Below are 19,280 nucleotides of genomic sequence, written 5' to 3' on the forward strand. Positions count from 1 at the left end.
CCTTTACCTTTACCGGTCATTTAATGCAGCAAATGGTTTGTTGGCAACAGGGTTTTGGGTTTCTTGTTTTTATTTTATTTCCCCCGGGAAGAGGAAGTCCGCATTAAATGGGGAAGGGGAACGTACTTTGATGCCCTCCAAAGTGTAGTCATGCATGTGTTCAAATCCCATGATAAGTACCCATTTGGAAGCACCCACAATAATCTTAAAGTAGAATGCCAGTCTCATATCTTCACAGAAAATGTAATTAAAATAAGGCTCTTCGACTTGGGACTTGTATATTCAAGGCTAGAACGTTCACTCTTATTTTGCAAGGTAGAATATCAGGTAAAAATTTCAAAAGCACTTAAGTTACTTGGGAACCTGCCTCCTTGCAGAAAGCCTGTGGGGAGATGCAGACGCCAATGGCCACAATGATCAAACCACTTGCTTTGGAGTCGTCCCATTGTTGACCATAGGACTTCTTCAGAGTAAGTTCTGAGACCATCGCAGCCTGAGTTTATTTATGTGCTTGTGAAAAATTTACCCTTGGGGGGAGTATCTGTCCCTGATTGTCTTTCATTCATTCCAAAGAACCCAGGGAATTGTCTTTCTATGAAGGGGAACTATGATTGTTGAACAAAAGGCTCTCTACAGTTCCCAGGGTTCTTTGGGAGAAGCTTTCATTGTGGAATTATTATTTGTAGAGATACCCATTTGTCTTTCGAAAAGCGGCAGTCCCTGGTGAATTATAGAGGTGCGCCAAGCAAATTGCTCCATGTTTTTCTTTCTGTTCATCCTTCATGGATGAAAATACTTCTTTCTTCCTGTTTGTTGTTTTTGAGACCGTGCCACTTTGATGCCCAGAGGGAGGCCTGTCAGTACACAATGGGGCTGCAGCTAAACCCGCCATGGAGCCTGTTAAGGAACCATATGCAAGCTCCCCTGAGCTCCTTTTAGTGGAAGAACGTGATACATGTGAAATAAATAAGGATTATAGTTTTTGTTGGTGCTAAGAGTTATCTATTATTTATTTGTTACACTTTTATAATGCTTTTCTGTCAACACACTTGTGCACGTGTTTTAAGCTTGCTGTCTCATAGACATGAAAGAAAAGGAAAATCTACCTGCAGTCTCAAGTCTTGTCTTGTCTTGTCTTTTCTTCTATTTCTATGCTGCTTTTTATTCATATAAATCCCAAAGCAGCTTACAAACAAAAAGATAAAAATAATAATGGAACATCACGCATACAGCATAAATCGTATAGAATACTTAACAAGTCTGTCCCACCGATTCCCTTTCTTCCAATCTTTCAGAAACAAAATGCTTGCATTTTCTACTTTCCATTCTTAACTGATTTCATAAACTGTGTCTTGTTTCGGAACATATTGCTAAAAGTAAGACACTACAGTACGTATCGTGATCCGATTCTGAAAACTAGAAAGGTGTTTGGAACGGGGTTTGTTTACATGTGGTATGGGAGAGACTTCTGGAAGTGCGTTGTCAAGTGGATCTGTGAGCTGGTAGACATATTCCTTCTTCCTTCCTTCGACAGGTGGTGTGATTGCTTACATCAGCTCTTCAAGTTCAGCCTCTAGCCCTGCCTCGTGCCACAGCGAGGGATCGGAGAGCAGCTTCCTGTCCTCGTCACCTGTACCGCAGTCACCAAACAGCTCCTCTTCAGACAGCAGCTCCAGCAGCAAGAGCAAAGAGGGCTCTGATGGAGTACCAAAGAATGACCAGTTAGATGACCGCGTTAAGGCCAGCCAGCCAAGTGTAACTGCATTGGCCAAGGGGCATGGTGGACTTACAAGTAAGTATTCATTTTCTAGTAGCTCTGCTTTTGTTTAGGCTCAATTCAGACATCATGTTTCCAGTCTGTGGTTGGGAGAATGGGAGGGAATGTGCTTAGGGCTTCGTCTTCTCCCCTGTGCTTTGCTACTGGGGCTAGTTTGGGTTTGACTACAGATCAGGATTCTTCAAACCATGGTTTGGAGACTCTCCTAGTTAGCATTATCCATATTTAGGCCTGATTCAGGCATAAGGGCATGCTATAGTTATAGCAAAACCTAAAAGGGAGGAGCTGGAGGAAGAAGCCTCTAAACACATTGGGAATTCCCAATCTCCAAACCATGATTGGCAAACATAACATCTGAATTGATTGTTGATATGTTGTCCACACTAAATAAATAATATTTGTCTGCGGCCTGAGGGCATCCTTCTGCCTAGAGCCTGTAGCACTTAACATTCAGTGCTTAACCTCTGACTTCCTTCCTTCTAGATAGACTGTAGCTCTGGTACTCAACCTCTGGCAAACTGGAGCTCCTGCCTCACAGTGCAAAGTGGTGCCAACAGGCCATGTTGTCCTGTGGTCCACAAGTAAGTTTAAAAGTCGAGATCTGACTATTAAAGGACCCCCAGACTTGTCCCCCTCCAACCATCCCAGTTAGGCAACCTTCCCCATTTTGAGGCCATCGAGGCTTCCAGTTGTGTAAAAGGTTGCTTTTATACAGCTCATTGTCTGCTTACAGTAAATTCGAAGCAAATTACCAAACAGAAAGTAGGTAAAAGTTTGGCAGCGCACTGTACACGGTTAGTAGTGGGAACACCAAAATAAGACTAATCATCCGCAGATTCTATCTTCCATTGTGCTAGATTCAATCTGTAACAGCACCCAAGTTTTCCTGTGTATATTATTTTAAATGTAGAAGGAATGTAAGATGCCATATTCCATACTGCGTCCACCTCACCCAATACGGCCTAATCTAACTGGTAGCGCTCTCTCTCCCACCCCCCACCCCCCGTCTCAGGCTAAGGTCTTTCCCATCCCCTACTAACCAATGCTTTTGAAACAGAGGCATCTCTGAGGGAAAAGTGTGTGCTTTGCCACTGCACAAATTGAGAGTTGCGTGTATACAATTTTGGCTTGGGCTGCTATCCCAGAACGTAATCCCAGTGTAAAATCCCGGTTTACTGTAACAGAACATGGTTTGGTTTGGAATTGGTTTTTTTTTGCAAGATTTCTTGTGTGTTTTTTCCCCCAGAGGCCAGCAGCAACTTGGTTGTTATCTGTAGAGCTAAACTAGAAATAATTTTCCTCGAGTTTGCGTGGTGCTGAAATGGTTGCTAATCTTCCCAACTGTTGATTCTGTATTTGACTCTACTTGGAAACTGTTACCAACATGATTGACGGATAACAAGATTTTCATCATTGATAAAGTCAGCACCCAGGGTGTTTCTTTGTTTGCAATTTGGTGGTACGATGGTACCTCGGGTTAAGTACTTAATTCGTTCCAGAGGTCCGTTCTTAACCTGAAACTGTTCTTAACCTGAAGCACCACTTTAGCTAATGGGGCCTCCTGCTGCTGCTGCGCCGCCGGAGCACGATTTCTGTTCTCATTCTGAAGCAAAGTTCTTAACCCGAGGTACTATTTCTGGGTTAGCGGAGTCTGTAACCTGAAGCGTATGTAACCCGAGGTACCACTGTATATTTCTGTGTATACAGTGGAATCTTGGTTGTCGAATGGCTTGGTTCCTGAACAAATCTGCTCCCAAACACCACAACCCAGAAGTGACTGTTCTGGTTTGCAAACGTTTTTTTCCAAAGCAGGATGTCTGATGCGGCTTCCAGTTGAGTGCTGGAAGCTCCTGCAGACAATTGGAAGCCACGCCTTGGTTTTTGGACGGTTCCGGGAGTCAAACGGATTAAGTTCAACAACCAAGGTACCACTGTATCTACATCTATATGTATATGTGCATAAATATTGTCTATGGATATATACACACACACATTTGGTAGTAAAAAGATTGCCCTAGCATACAGGTTTCAAATAACTTCAGGGTAATTAAAAAAAAAATTCATATGGCAAATCATGGCCAGCATTTGAATCCTACACATTTGTGAAAGTGTGTTTACTATGATGGCACCAACATATTGCAGTGCTCACAGTTTGGTGTCACAAAGCAGATGTATCTGTTTGTTGTTCTCTGAAATTTTGTGTTGGTGCTACGATTTTGTGATGGTACTATGACAAAACACGCAGGCTGAAGACAGCAAAATGCAGAGGGAAATTTAGAGACAATACTTTTTCTTTTTTACAGGAGTTCCCAAGTGGGGAAGCATCTCTGTGATGGTCACATGCATGGTTATTCTATGCAGGCTTCCTAGAGTGGTTCTAAGGCAAGGGATAGAATCCTGTGGCCCTCTCGATACTGTAAGATTCCCATCAACCCTAACCATTGGCCATGATGACTGGGGCCAATAGCTCAGTTCTTGAGTGACCATAGCCAGCCTATGGTCATTAGACTCCCCAGCTCCCATTGGCCCCAGCTTACTGATCTGAATGGTCAAGGATAGTGTGAATTGTAGTAAAGCAAGATCTCGAAAACCACAGGTTAGCTACTCCTGCCCTAGGCCAACTACTAAAGCAAGGTTTCCTAAACTTGTGTCTCCAGCTCTTGTTGGCCTACAATTCCCATGATTCCTGAGCACATGTCCCGCTTGCTAAGCAGATGGGAGTTGTAGTCCAGCAACAGCTGAAGACCCAAGTTTGGGAATCCTCGCTCTAAGGCCTAGATACCATTTTGTTTCTTAGTTGAGGGAATCAACTAAGTGGGGAGGCGTGTGGAATTCATTTTATGCCCATTTTGTCAATAATGATAATGATAATAATTTATTGTTTATACCCCGCCCATCTGGCTGGGTTTCCCCAGCCACTCTTGTCGGCGCACAACAGAATATTAAAAACACAATAAAATATTGAACATTAAAAACTTCTCTAAACAGGGCTGCCTTCAGATGTCTTCTAAAAGTCAGATAGTTCTTTATTTCCTTGACATCTGATGGGAGGGTGTTCCACAGGGCGGGCGCCACTGCTGAGAAGGCCCTCTGCCTGGTTCCCTGCAACCTCACTTCTCACAGTGAGGGAACCACCAGAAGGCCCTCGGAGTTGGACCTCAGTGTCTGGGCTGAATGATGGGGGTGGAGACGCTCCTTCAGGTACACCGGAATTTGCCTCTTAACAAAAAGAATGTAACGCAAGTCAAATATGTGTTGTTTCTATTAGGTTGTAATGCTTATTTTTCTATTTATAGAATTTAATGGCATGGTCCTGCTGTGTAAAGTCTGTGGAGATGTTGCTTCAGGATTCCACTATGGGGTCCATGCCTGTGAGGGGTGCAAGGTGAAGTATAATTTTATAATGTGAATATCTTATTGGAGCAGTTGGCGAATAGAATTTCAGGGACAAGTGCAGATGTACCTGGTGGTTGGGGGGGGGGGGAGCAAATGTTTGTTGCAGCTCTAAAACCCTAACCGTACAAGCTTTAAAACTATGCAGAATCTCCCAAGCGAGTATTGTTATTGTGACCTTCCATCCTTTTGGGGGTCTCAATGTCCAGCACTCGGAATATTGAATGCAGTGCTTTTTCTATTTAAAAAAATATTTAGGGGTACTCATATTGAAATACTACCCCTCAATGAGGCCAAACTTGGATTCACAAAATGTTGAGGGGTATGCGTACCCCCAGAACAAGCACTGCTGAAATGTGCTTGGTTGAAAAGCTGATGCTTGGGGACATCAGTTGGCATGTTATTGTCAATAGCCAGATTTCAGGTTACAATGCAAGTTTCTGTTGATGGGGCATGCTTGAAAATTGCTTGCAAAAAATAAGATGGTTTGAAACTTAACAGTTGCTTGTTCTTTTCAGGGCTTTTTCAGAAGAAGCATCCAGCAGAATATCAAATACAAGAAGTGCCTGAAGAATAATAACTGCTCTATAATGAGAATGAATAGGAACAGGTGCCAGCAGTGCCGGTTCAAAAAATGTTTGTCGGTTGGGATGTCAAGAGATGGTATGTTTCTATATTGAGAGCAGTTAGCTTCAAAAAGGTGAATTGTAGTGCTTTTCATACCTAATTATAAAAGTTGGTATAGAGCGGGTTTTCCCAAAAACCTGGGTCTCCAGCTGTTTTTGGACTACAGTTCCCATCATCCCTGACCACTGGACCTGCTAGCAAGGGATGATGGGAGTTGTAGTCCAAAAAAATAGCCGCAGACCCACGTTTGGGAAACCCTGGTGTTGAGTAATGGTGTGACATGCAAACTGATTCAAATGTCACCTCAGTCATGAACTTATGAGATGCCTTAATGACAACCTGCTACTTTTTTATTGCACTCCTTCCCTTGGGGGGGAGCAAAATTGGGAAAATACTGACTGAGCATACAGGATTACAGTAAGGATTACAGAGGTAGTGCACGTGAAGCCTGGTAATGAGCTTTCTGTCCGTGATATAAACTGTATTCATTACACTGAGAATGGACAATATACTGTACTTTTCCGTTTATAAGACGCCCCCATGTATAAGACCTATTTTTTTGGGGGGGGCTCAAATTTAAGAAAATGGGGGGAGATGGCACAGAGTTGTTGAGCTGGGGGGATTGCTGAAGATTGCTCACCTGCACGTGTCACGAAATCCGCCTCCCGTCTGTCCCATTGCCGGCAGAAGCTGCCAATCACCCGCCCAACTGCCGAAGCGTCAGCCAATCAACACCACCCATTGACGCAGCAACCAATAACAAGCACAATAGTGCCTGACAGCCTCGGCAGCAACCAATCAAACGTCCAGCCTATGCACTACCCATGTATAAGACAACCCCCTCTTTTTAGACTAATTATTAAAGAAAATAACCTAGTCTTGTACACGGAAAAGTACGGGAAATGGTGAAACAATATGCATCAATTTCTAAGGGGATTGAGGGTTTAAGGGGCCTTGGGAGGAAACACGTGCAAACCAGTCCTACAGCTGGGAGGCAGTAATAGTGGTTGTCCAACCAGAATCTGATTTTGCTTGACACCATCTTTTCCCCATATTGGCAGACCAGCATAAGGGGCTGGTTTTCTTCTCTCTCAAGCCAACATGTCTTTGTACTTTACATGAGCTGCCAAACTGTAAGCCTATTTTAAAATGATGCTGTAGCTTGTTCTTAGCTACACAAGTGACAGCTGTTACATCTTCCACTTGTGGCATGAAAACTGCTTCCTGCATTGTGTTATTGCTTGTGTTTGTGGGAAAGGAAGTCAAAGCAATCTCTTACCACTGCAAGTTGGGTAAACACATTGCTAACAGGGGCAGCCAATATGGGCTGCTTCCTCTGGTAAAGTTCCTTAGGCTTCTTCAAGCCCAGGGAATGCCTCCGCTCAGACAGATGATCCTTTTATGACATTTATTTACAGTGGTACCTCAGTACCTTCATACTGTTGTGGCTTGCGGCCAAACAAGTATGCACTAACTCAAGACTCATATTAATGGTTCTAAATGGAAAAGGTGTGTCTCCCCACCCCCACCCCCAAAGTCGAATCGAAAATATATTAAGGTCTCCCAGACACAGCCATCGAGAGTTGAATTCCGGCCCTCCTGCAACTTTATGCAAAGACAGCCAGATGGGCGGTGTATAAATTATTTATTATTATTATTATTACTCCTACTATAGTGGTACCTCAGGTTAAGTACTTAATTCGTTCCGGAAGTCCGTTCTTAACCTGAAACTGTTCTTAACCTGAGGTACTACTTTAGCTAATGGGGCCTCCCGCTGTTGCCGCGCCACCGGAGCATGATTTCTGTTCTCATCCTGAAGCAAAGTTCTTAACCCAAGGTACTATTTCTGGGTTAGGGAAGTCTGTAACCTGAAGCGTATGTAACCTGAGGTACACTGTATATGCATTTATAACCTGCCTTTCATCATGTGGCTGCAAGGTGAGTTCCATATGGGTCAATTCAACCAGCAAATCATGTAAAAGTTCCCTCCCTTTTCATGTAATCATGTAAAAGTACCTCCCCTTTTCAAAAGCAGTTTTCTGTTTGGCCTTGCAGTCGAAGCTCCTGCTTGAGAAACTGCACACATTTGAAGCTGCCTTGGGCTCGGAGAACAAGTATCATAGTCCACTAATCCTTATTTGGAGAACTACTGTCAAAAATACACTCACTGGTTTAATCAGTGGCATCAGTGCTTTCCCCCCCTACAAAAGTAAGTGCTGGTACTTACTTTGAAGTTGTTACAGTAAGAGCCATACATTTTAACAACAAAAAAGAGGTGCCTGTACTGCGTACTCCAGTAAAAAAAGCACGGAGTGGAATGTGATTCTGTGTTTTGATTTGTTTTTGAAGCAGGAGAAAGTTCTGTTTGCTTGTACAGCGTTTCCGCTAGAATTTGTCAGCCCGCGTGTAGCTAAAGAGTCTTGTTTTGGTTTTGTTCCTTTTCCGAAGCCGTTCGATTTGGCCGGATTCCTAAACGGGAGAAGCAGAGGATGTTGATTGAGATGCAAAGCGCCATGAAAACCATGATGAACACCCAGTTCAGCGATCATTTGTCCAGCGAAGCCTCGAAAGAGAGCCAAGAACCTTTGCTTCTGCTTCCTCAAGAAGAGCTGAGCGCCAAACGGCAAGAAGAGCAGAAAAACGCCGGCGGCCGTTCTTCTTCTTCTTCTCCTTCTCCTGCTCTCCTCCTCCCCCCTCCTCCCCCTCCCCCCTCTGACATTGCTAAGGAAGAAGTGATTGGCATGGTGACCAGAGCCCACAAAGATACCTTTATGTACAACCAGGAGCAACCCGAAAACCCTCCCACTCCTGGGCAGCCCCAGAATATGGAGAGAAACCTAACATACAGTGGTGGTGGTAGCGAAAGCAATAATAGTGGCATAAGCTGCGCCCACCATGGTGGGAATGAACAACATTTCATTGGACAACACAAAGGGCGAAACAACATGCATTATCCAAATGGGCGTAGTAACCTTTGCTTTACAAACAGCCATTCGGTGAACATTGCTAATGGCGCCGCCTCAAAAAGTTGCAATGGTAGGCCTGAAAGTGGCTTTCCTCAGCATGTGTCTATGAATGCTTACCCCTGCAACCCTGGAGAAAGGATGCACCTGGTACAACTAATTCTTAATTTCTCTTGCACAGTTCTCTAAGGGATTGTAATTTGGCACAGGTTCAGACTAGTCACATGGGCTGGGAGTGGCTTCTCTCTGGGACTACCTTGTTTAGTGAAATAATATCCTTAGGGTAATGACAACAACAACAAATAGGAGAGGGAGATTACTGAGGTGTTTTTTGGGGGGCGGGGGTTGCCAAAATCAATTGGTCCATCGCTAAAAGAACCTCTTTCCAATTGGGAAAAAAAAGGATGGTTGGGAAAATGGCTGATAGTGGGAAATGTTTGCCATTATTGTGAGGTATATTTTACGAAACCTCAACCCCAAATATGGTTTGTTTCTAATCTTGGGAATCTTCTGCTTCTCGTTTTTTAATCAATCCCAGTTTGCTGTGTTATCCAAACTCGAAATGTAGCCAGCTGCATAAACTATGGCATGAGGTTGCCTTGCTTCAGCTAACCAGAGTTAAAATTAACCACAGTTTGTCACAACTTGGCAAACTCTGGTTAATCAAAAATGGACGCAGAAGTGAACTACTCCCCGCAGTGGCTCCAGAAGAGGGAGAAGTGCTCAAACACAAGCCTTGGCTAGGCATATTGTTGTAAATCTAAAACCTGTTTAGCATGTGTAATGCAGCCTTTATAGAATTCAGTCAGTTGGGTAATAAGACTTAACTGTCATCTAATAAATTGCAAATTGCTAGGAAAATTAGTGTCAGTGAAACTTAACCAGCTGCCGTGCTTCACCGAAAACTTGGTGGTGATCAGGCTCACAGTATTTTTACTTGAGAATTAAATGCAACTTTTAAGCTTCCCTCTTTCTCTCATGCTTTGTATGCCATGTTTTTAATGTGCATTGGAAAACAGAAGATAGATCAAATACACACGCAGATTTTAGCAAGATGCAGCCGATCAATTTAAGCTCTGATTTTAAAAATTGCTGAGTCTTGGAAGTGAATCTTTCATAATAATATTTTTTCATTAAAGTGTTCTGTGGATCGTAACACATATTTAATTTTAATCCAGGCCTCACACATTTAGTACCTAGTCTCCAACTATATTTTGTTGATGTTCCTATTATTGTAATAACTTATGAAGATTTTTGAAACTATGAAATCGCTTGGCCAGTTTGCTTGGCATAGAATATTGAGACTGTGTGTATAAATATCTAGGTTTGCCCAATGAACAAGACTCCTTTTGTGGACCCAAATAAGTCTGGTCATGAAGTCTGGGAAGAATTTTCCATGAGCTTTACTCCTGCTGTGAAGGAAGTGGTGGAGTTTGCCAAACGTGTCCCAGGCTTCCGAGACCTTTCGCAGCATGACCAAGTAAACCTTCTGAAGGCTGGAACCTTTGAGGTGAATATTAACTGAGTTCTCTTACCCTCTTACCCTTACAGAATGTTAATGTGATGTAGCCTTAGATGTGGCACTGTGTTGAATCACCTAACAGATAACAGATTGAGGTTGAATCCTGACAAAACAGAAGTACTGTTTTGGGGGGGATAGGGGACAGGTGGGTGTGGAGAACTCTCTGGTCCTGAATGGGGTAATTGTGCCCCTGAAGGACCTTGCTAAACTTGAAACAGTCTTCGTTAGGAGGAGTTGAGTACATTTCTATGGGTGCAACCATAGAAAAATCACTTCCTCTCTCCTGAGATGGGACACAAACCAAATGATCTTGGACTGCGCACACATTTCCAGTTTAAAATGCTCCTAGGTCATTGTTTTTCTTGCTTGAAACTGACACGTCTGGCAGGAAAACGTAAAAATGCAGCATTTCATTAGAAATTACAGGATAGATACGGATTGTGGCAAATGTGTTTACACCACTTCCTCAGCCTGATGCAGAGGAAATAAGAGTACGTGCACAGTTTTGAGGAGCAGAAAGGTTCATAGAGGAAGAGATTTTATGGGAGGTGCAAAAGCAGACTGCAAATGTGGGAGCAGGACGTGCAGGGAAATGTTCCTTGTTTCTGGTTTATTAAGCCAAAATACAGTGGAACCTCGGTTGTTGAATGTAATCTGTTTCAGAACACCATTCAGCTTCCGAAACATTCGACAACTGAAGCACAATGGGTGGTTGGAAAACTCAACTGAGAAAATTGAGAAACACGGCTCAGAAGCCGTTCGACTTCCTAGGCTTTTTTGAAAATGGAAGCAATTACTTTCAGGTTTTTGGCGTTCAAAAACCGAAACGTTTGGCTTCTGAGACACTAAAAAACTGAGGTTCCACTGTACTTTCTGCATTAGCTTTTTAAATCTTAAATATTTTTTTTGCTTGATATCAGTTTGTATAAGCAAACTAATCTTGACCAGACATTTATTATGAGAATATTTTAACTTGTATAGTCTCCGTATTTACTTTAGAAAATTGTGGAGGGTGATTTATAAACAAATGAGTAATATAAAAGTAGGCTGTGGACCAGAGACAGTATTACACAGGTGGAGGTATGCTGGTGATGCAGGAAGCTTTCTGTGCTGGTCATTTTGTGGGGAAACCTGTTTTCATGTACAGAAACAACATTCCTTCTGTTTAAAAAAGCAATTGTGCCTGTTCATCAGCTGTCAGACAAGCAACATTATCAATGTATTGTGTTACACACTGACTTCTTTTATCCCTAATGTCCTGCAGATTGGTCTAATCTTTTTTTAATTGCTCTTTTTTCTTTTGTGTAGGTTTTAATGGTACGGTTTGCATCCTTATTTGATGCAAAGGATCGCACTGTCACTTTTCTTAGTGGAAAGAAATACAGTGTGGACGACCTGCGTTCAATGGGAGCTGGTGATCTGCTCAACTCCATGTTTGAGTTTAGTGAGAAACTAAATGCCCTGAACCTTAGTGATGAAGAAATGAGCTTGTTTACAGCTGTGGTCCTTGTGTCTGCTGGTAAGAAAGTTAATCCATACCATGGAATAAAACATTCTTGTATATCTCCAGATTTAAAATCGGCACCTTTGTCGTCTTTTCAAAATAAAAGAAATCTAGCTAATGGGTTGGGGAGTATTGTTTATTTTTATAAATAAGTGGGGGTTTCTTCAGAGCACCCGAGAATTATATCTTTCCGTCATTGCTGTGGGGTGGAAGAATTTCAACAACAGCAGATTTTCAAGTGCTTTATTTTTCTGTTCCATTAGTAATAATGATGCCAGTTTCTCTTTTGCCTCACCTGTGAGGACTTTTTCATTTTGCGGCCACTTTTCATGTGTGATTTTTATCCTTTTACTGTTCGTTCTTTTGTTTTATGTTAAGCGTCAAGGTTTTTCTTTATTGCAAATCGCTTTTGGCTTTTTGAGAAAGCAATAAATACATGGTTAAGGGTTACTGTTTGTTAAGCGACCTGAGAGGATGTGTTCTCATTGACATGCAATGCTGCAGAAATCGCACCAACGTACCCTTGCATGTCAGGTGGGTTCATGCCATCAGCTTTTTGGTTGTTTGTTTTTTACTATTTCCCCTCACATTAATCCTAATGGGAAAGAAAAATAAGTACACTCCAGGTCTGATGTACTTCTTGCTCTCCACCTCCGTCACCTCCCCAAATCCCCTGGAATGGAAGCATCTCCTAATCCACCTTGGATTAACTCCTTTCTGCCCCATCTACCAACAGAGCACTAATGACCAAGAAGGAACAGCTGCAGAGGCTTTTGTAGCATGCAATAATAATAATAATAATAATAATAATAATAATAATAATAATAATAAATAATAATAATTTATCATTTATACACTGAGAGCCAGTGTGGTGTAGTGGTTAAGAGCGGTAGTCTCGTAATCTGGTGAACCAGGTTCGTGTCTCCGCTCCTCCACATGCAGCTGCTGGGTGACCTTGGGCCAGTCACACTTCCTTGAAGTCTCTCAGCCTCACTCACCTCACAGAGTGTTTGTTGTGGGGGAGGAAGGGAAAAGAGAATGTTAGCCGCTTTGCGACTCCTTCGGGTACTGATAAAGCAGGATATCAATCCAAACTCTTCTTCTACCCCACCCATCTGTCTGGGTTTCCCCAGTCACTCTGGGCATCTCCCAACAGAATATTAAAAACATGATAAAACATCAAACATTAAAAACCTCCCTAAACAGGGTTGCCTTCAGATGTCTTCTAAAAGTCAGATAGCTGTTTATTTCCTTGACATCTGATGGGAGGGCATTCCATAGGGTGGGTGCCACTACCGAGAAGGACCTCTGCCTGGTTCCCTGTAACCTCACATCTTGCGGTGAGGGAACCTCCAGGAGGCCCTCGGAGCTGGTCATGAGTGTCCGGGCTGAACGATGGGGGTGGAGACGCTCCTTCAGGTATACTGGGCTGAGGCCTTTTAGGGCTTTAAAGATCAGCACCAACACTGCATGGTGCTCAGAAATGTACTGGGAGTTAATGTAGGTCTTTCAAGACCAGTGTCATGTGGTCTTGGGGGCCACTCCCAGTCACCAGTCTAGCTGCCGCATTCTGGATTAGTTGTAGTTTCCAGGTTCCACCTTCAATGGTAGCCCCACGTGGAGGGCATTGCAGTAGTCCAAACAGGAGAATGCTTTCATGCATGGGCCTTTCTCCACCTATGGATCTTCTCCCCGTGAAGCAGGAGACCCACATTATCCTAGACCCCCAGGGTGCCCCACCAGAGACCATCATATTTCAGACAAAAGGCTTGCCCACACTTTGTAGGTGCTGTCCAAGAGGTTTTTCCTTTGTCCTGCCACTTTCCTTGCGGGGAAAACCCCCCACTGTTTACTGCTGAATTGGAAGAAGCATTAATATGCAGAAAACCCATTGGCATTTGTTCTGATTCATCAGTAAACAGCGTGGTTTCCTGGGGGAAATGGTGGGGGGAAAGAAGAAACCTAAAAGTTGAACGCCTAAAAATTACAGGGGAAGTGTGGGTGAACCCTTAGTTGCCGCAGAGCTGTACAGCAGAAGATAAAGTGGCCCCGTGTACTTGGCAAGTGGAGCAGACAGGTTCTCATTCCTGTTCCCTTTCCACAAAATTCCCCCTGCTACAAAAGAAGAGGAGTTCTGGATTGTTCATAGCATCACAAAATAAGGGGACACTGCTCTGCATTCCAGGGGTACCTTTGAGTAAACCCACTAAAATGAACGAACATAAGTTAGTCACGTTCACTAATTCCAGTGGGTCTACTCTGAGTTTGGCTAACCTTGAATACAACCCTTTTGACTTAGGGTAGGATTTTTTTTGTTATGTGAGGATGTTGAGAAGTGCTTTGCAAAACAGGCACCTAACTAAAAGCTTCAGTATGTAGGTTTATGCCTCCGTTTGTATTCCCTCTTCATTAGTCAACCCTGAATCCCCACTAACACAAATGCTTTGACAAATAGCTGAACGTAGAGTTGAATTTCATACTAACAGGTGATAAATTGGCACACCAAATAACCGTCTCCGTTCCGTTCTCTTCTGTTGTTTAGAACGATCGGGAATAGAAAATGTCAACTCGGTGGAAGCGTTGCAAGAAACACTAATCCGCGTGCTTAGGACCTTAATCACAAAAAACCATCCGAACGAAGCCTCTATATTTACAAAACTACTCTTGAAGTTGCCTGACTTGCGTTCCTTAAACAACATGCACTCTGAGGAACTCCTGGCCTTTAAAGTTCACCCATAGGCTTTTACCTCTTTTGTTTATAGAATGGACTTGCTTCCTGTCAATTAACTGTGGTTATTTCATGCTATAAAATGTTTATTTATGTTTGTTTGTTTGTATGTATGTACCTTTTGTGGAGAAGAACTTGCTGTCTGTGTGATAGATGTTCTGTTGCCATGCAATAACAACCTTTCAGGTTGACCATTTTTTTCCGTCAGTGACAACATGGCCACAGATTTCTTCATGATTATCCAAAAACAGCCCCATTTGCACTAAAAGTGAAGAGGTTACATTCAATCTTACGGATATTGACTGTTAATTACTGCACCCTTACAGTAAAGACCAATTAACTGGTTCTTCTATAAACCAGAATGCACAATGGCTATATGCAGAAAACAGAATTTTGGATAAATGACACTACAGTAACTGAAGATGGATTTAATTTGTTTATCCCCCCCTTTGAGCATCTCATCTTGGTTCAGTAGGAAGCTCAGAAAATTTGTTTTGCTTTTCAAAAGCTTAGGAGCTCCATGGGGAAGTCTCATTGTAAACTGATTAGATAGCTCCAAGCCCAAGCGCACATGTGCTGTATGTATGTATAGTATGAAAAGATGTTGGGCGTGTTACGACTTTTAAGAAATACATTGTTTGTGTATGTATATATTTAAGTGTATGTATGTAAATAGTTCTAATTGAAACAACATGCATATAATTTCTTCACAATATTTTTCAACTGTGAAGAAGTTAACCAAACAAAAGGTGGTTGACCCATGGGAACAATGGAATTGATGCTTTAGGTGATGTGCTGCCGAACCAAATGTCTCGAGAGTTCATCATGTTTATAGAGATTTTCAGGTTAACTGCGGTGTGCCGAGTTCGCTGCTTCGAGAAGTCTTACAGAATCAAAAGTGAAATGGCAGATCTGTCAAATCAGTTAAAGGTACTGGATTGGGCTGACTTTTTAAAAAAATCTATTGCTTCTAAGATTCTTATGTGCTAATAGACACTTAAAGTTGCTGGACACACTACTCTTATCTGGAAGGAAATTTTTCAGATGAAGCTTGTAATTGTGTAGTTTTAGAGAATCATGATAAATTTCAAGGAAACGATTGATCAGACACCTTCATTGCATATGTTTTGTGTGTCCTTTGAATCTGTACACTTTATATACCTGTATGCTGCTTGAATGGGAATGGGAAACAAAAAACAGACACTGTCAGTGGCTCATGAGGTATGTTTGTTGCCCAAGTGTGTTCTATTAAGGTTAGAGTTGTAAAGGTTTTCTTAAACCTTTTTTGGTGTACATAACAAAGGTCTGTTAGATAGTCCGTCTGATACCAGGTCTATTTTTCTATAAATTTGATGTTCTTTTTTAAAATGTCAATGATAAATCCCCAGGCGCAAGGATTTCCTTTGCATCTAGATACTATCTCAAAATAATATTTTCCTATAATATCAAGAAGTAAAAACACACAATGGCACTTAAAATAAGCCAGAACATTATGACTGGCCTTATTGTTACCACAGTATGGAAGGAAAAATTCTTTCTACTTCCTCCTTAAGAAAAGCATTGAATCCCCAGTTTACATCCTCAATATTTCACATGTCTGTTTATTGCTTGAAGGTACAAACTTGCATCTCCCATTGTGCTTAGGTGAAGAATTGCAGCTTCATGGGTTCAATAGATGTTTAGTATTTTCTGCTGTTAAATGGTGGAGTTAGATTTGATGCCCTGTCACAGCATAAAACTTTGGAGCATTTTGTATTACTGCTTTTTTATTTCAAGAGGTTGTTTCAGAAAATTCAATCTAACTCAGAGGGAATATGTGCATCTAATTGTCTTCTGCAAACCGAACTCAGACCACTAGGAAACAACCCATTCTTCCAATTTCAGTTGCACAACCACTTGGTGATGTCTTGAGACAGCTTATGCTTTCAAAACATGAATTGTTGACTTGGTATAATACAGGTATTTCAGTAACTATATTTTTTATTAATCAAGGACAGGTAAGCCATTTAGCATCCACTGCTTAAAAATCAAAGAAAAAAGTTGCCCTGATTTTTAGGCTTCTTACAGAAGCTTCCTCCCTACATATACAATGTCTCTTCATTCTATTTTTAAGTCTTTAGAAAAGTATAACCAGCACAGTGTAAAGTATTGCTTATTGCTTTAAAAGAGAGTTTCCATATTTGTGCATATAATTAGATAATTATGTGGTGAAATAAATGCATGCAATTTCATTTTAAACAACATGTTCCTGTACATTACAGAACTTGATTTACGTTGTTCTGGGTTGTTGTTTATTTACAAATTCAAGATCCAAGTACAGTCGTACCTTGGCTCCCGAACGCCTTGGGAATCGAACATTTTGGCTCCCGAATGATCAAAAACCAGAAGTGAGTGTTCCGGTTTTCGAACTTCCTTTTGGAACTCGGAACGTCCGGCGTGGCTTGCGTGGCTTCCGATTGGCTGCTGAAGCTTCCTGCAGCCAATCAGAAGCTGTGCTTTGGAAGTCGAACGGACTTCCGGAACGGATTTTGTTCAACTGCTGAGGCACGACTGTACAACTTTATTTATAACATTCTTCTATGTTGCAGTCTCCAAGGCAGCTGTTGTCAACCTACTGCTAGATGTTTTGGACAACAACTCCCATAAGCTGCAGACAGCATATGCTGATGGGAGTTGTAGTCCAAAACAATTGGAGGGGCACCAGGTTGTGAAAACTACTCTAGGGCCTAGCACTTGTGTTATGCTGGCAGCACTAAGAGTCACTGGACTGCTGCTACTCACACTGGTGTGGTGTTAAGATGAGACACAGAGGAATTTTCTCATCAAACTTCAGATAACTGGGTAATGCCTGTGTAAAAAAGGATCTGGCCTTAGTGAGCAAGGAAGCCATTTGCTAAACAAGTTAGATTTTGTTACATCTAAAGAAGCTCTGCTTTACTGTGTTGCTGGTTATACACTTGTTAAATACTGAGAAATATTTCGCATCAGACTTTTGAGTACTGTAGATGGGATGTTGCTAAGAGACTATAAAAACGTACTGTATGAAACTAAATGAATTTTTTTACTCTGGTTTTTCATGTTTAAAAAGATTAAATATGGGCATTATGTTGGCAAAGCAGACTTTGCTGCTTGTGTGTGATCTTTTTCTCCATCAGAGATTAACACTGGAGTGGAAACGACAAAACATGTGAAACATTTGTTGCCTTGGACCAATGTCCCATGAACGTTTGTTTACAACATCCTAATATGTGCATGGTGGCGTGGCCTTCGGCCCTCCCCGCTGCCTGGTCAACCTAAGGAGATAGTTGCAAATATGGAGTTGTCCTCTCAGTTAATTGAATGAGGAAGCCTGTTAAGCACAAAGGTTGTGTTATGTGTCCTGCAAGCACCACGCCTGCAAGACATGGATGGCATTTATTTACACTGCAGCATGCATTTATGTGACGCGTGTGGCGCTGTGGGTTAAACCACAGAGCCTAGGGCTTGCCGATCGGAAGGTCAGCGGTTTGAATCCCCGCAACGGGATGAGCACCCGTTGCTCGGTCCCTGCTCTTCCCAACCCAGCAGTTCAAAAGCACAAAGTGCAAGTAGATAAATAGGTACCACTCTGGCGGGAAGGTAAACAGTGTTTCCGTGCACTGCTCTGGTTCGCCAGAAGCGGCTTAGCCATGCTGGCCACATGACCCAGAAGCTGTACGCCAGCTCCCTTGGCCAATAAAGCGAGATGAGCGCCGCAACCCCAGAGTCGTCCGCGACTGGACCTAATAGTCAAGGGTCCCTTTACCTTTACCTTTATGCATTTATGCATATTTAAGTCAAAACGCTTCGGGCTGATTCCAAAATAAGTCCCATTGACTTGTGTGTTAATGGTGGGGGAATCTCACCTTGTGAAGGCAATGTGTGACACCATACCAGATTGGAATTCTTGCAAGACATGTCAGTGCATACCAGTGCCAGATTTACGTATAAGCTAAGCAAGCTATAGCTTAGGGCCCCACTCTCTTGGGGGGGTCCCCCAAAAATTAAAGGAAGAAACCCTGGATGTACATTTCCAAAATGTAAAAGAAAAAATAAATAAAATAAAAGCTACATTCAGCAACTGTTTCGTGTTGTGTAGGCTCCTATGATGTAAGCAATGGGCCCCACCTGCTATATAAAGAGCCCCATTACCTTCAGTAGCTTGGGGCCTCATCAAACCTAAATCCAGCCCTGGTGCATATCATAGTATTGCATTTGTTACAGGCCATCATAAAGTACTAATGAACTGTGTTATTCCATTGAACACGTACATGGAAGCGTGCCATTCAAACCACACTTCAGTACAGTGGTACCTCGGGTTAAGTCGTCCTGGAGGTCCGTTCTTAACCTGAAACTGTTCTTAACCTGAAGCACCGCTTTAGCTAATGGGGCCTCCTGCACCGCCAGAGCACAATTTCTGTTCTAAACCTGTAGCAAAGTTCTTAACCTGAGGTACTATTTCTTGGTTAGTGGCGTCTGTAGGCTGAAATCTAAATCCATATGATGATGTACTGATCATCCTAAATCTACATGTGCTCTACATAGCATGTGTAAGCAATTTCTTAATAAAATTCGGGATGCCACTTAATAATATAAAAAAAAACCTGTGCTATTTACAAAGAAATGGATAGGTAGTTTAGGGAGTTTCCCTGTTTTAATTCAGACAGTGCTGATTTATTTAAAACAATAATCTCTCTCCTAATCTTGAGTTGGCTTCAAACAAAATAATACAACACTATAAATGTCAG

The 19,280-nt window shown here is 42.2% G+C and overlaps 1 protein-coding gene across 3 annotated transcripts in view; it reads left to right on the forward strand.

The window, feature by feature from the left end:
• NR1D2 (nuclear receptor subfamily 1 group D member 2) overlaps positions 1-17,632 on the forward strand; it is a 24,666-nt gene extending 7,034 nt beyond the window's left edge. For 2 of the 3 annotated variants that reach the window (XM_083705852.1, XM_083705854.1), the window contains exons 2-8: positions 1,535-1,792; positions 5,074-5,162; positions 5,689-5,833; positions 8,246-8,910; positions 10,085-10,270; positions 11,591-11,801; positions 14,329-17,632. In XM_083705852.1, coding sequence (XP_083561978.1) covers positions 1,535-1,792; positions 5,074-5,162; positions 5,689-5,833; positions 8,246-8,910; positions 10,085-10,270; positions 11,591-11,801; positions 14,329-14,525 — 1,751 coding nt within the window. In that variant the 3' untranslated portion in view covers positions 14,526-17,632. Of the gene's footprint in view, positions 1-1,534; positions 1,793-2,260; positions 2,359-5,073; positions 5,163-5,688; positions 5,834-8,245; positions 8,911-10,084; positions 10,271-11,590; positions 11,802-14,328 lie in introns of all 3 variants that reach the window. The other variant, XM_083705853.1, reaches the window with a different exon arrangement.
• Positions 17,633-19,280: the final 1,648 nt, after the last annotated feature.

Source organism: Podarcis gaigeae, assembly GCF_964106915.1.
Source record: "Podarcis gaigeae genome assembly, chromosome: 12".
Taxonomy (NCBI): Eukaryota; Metazoa; Chordata; class Lepidosauria; order Squamata; family Lacertidae; genus Podarcis; species Podarcis gaigeae.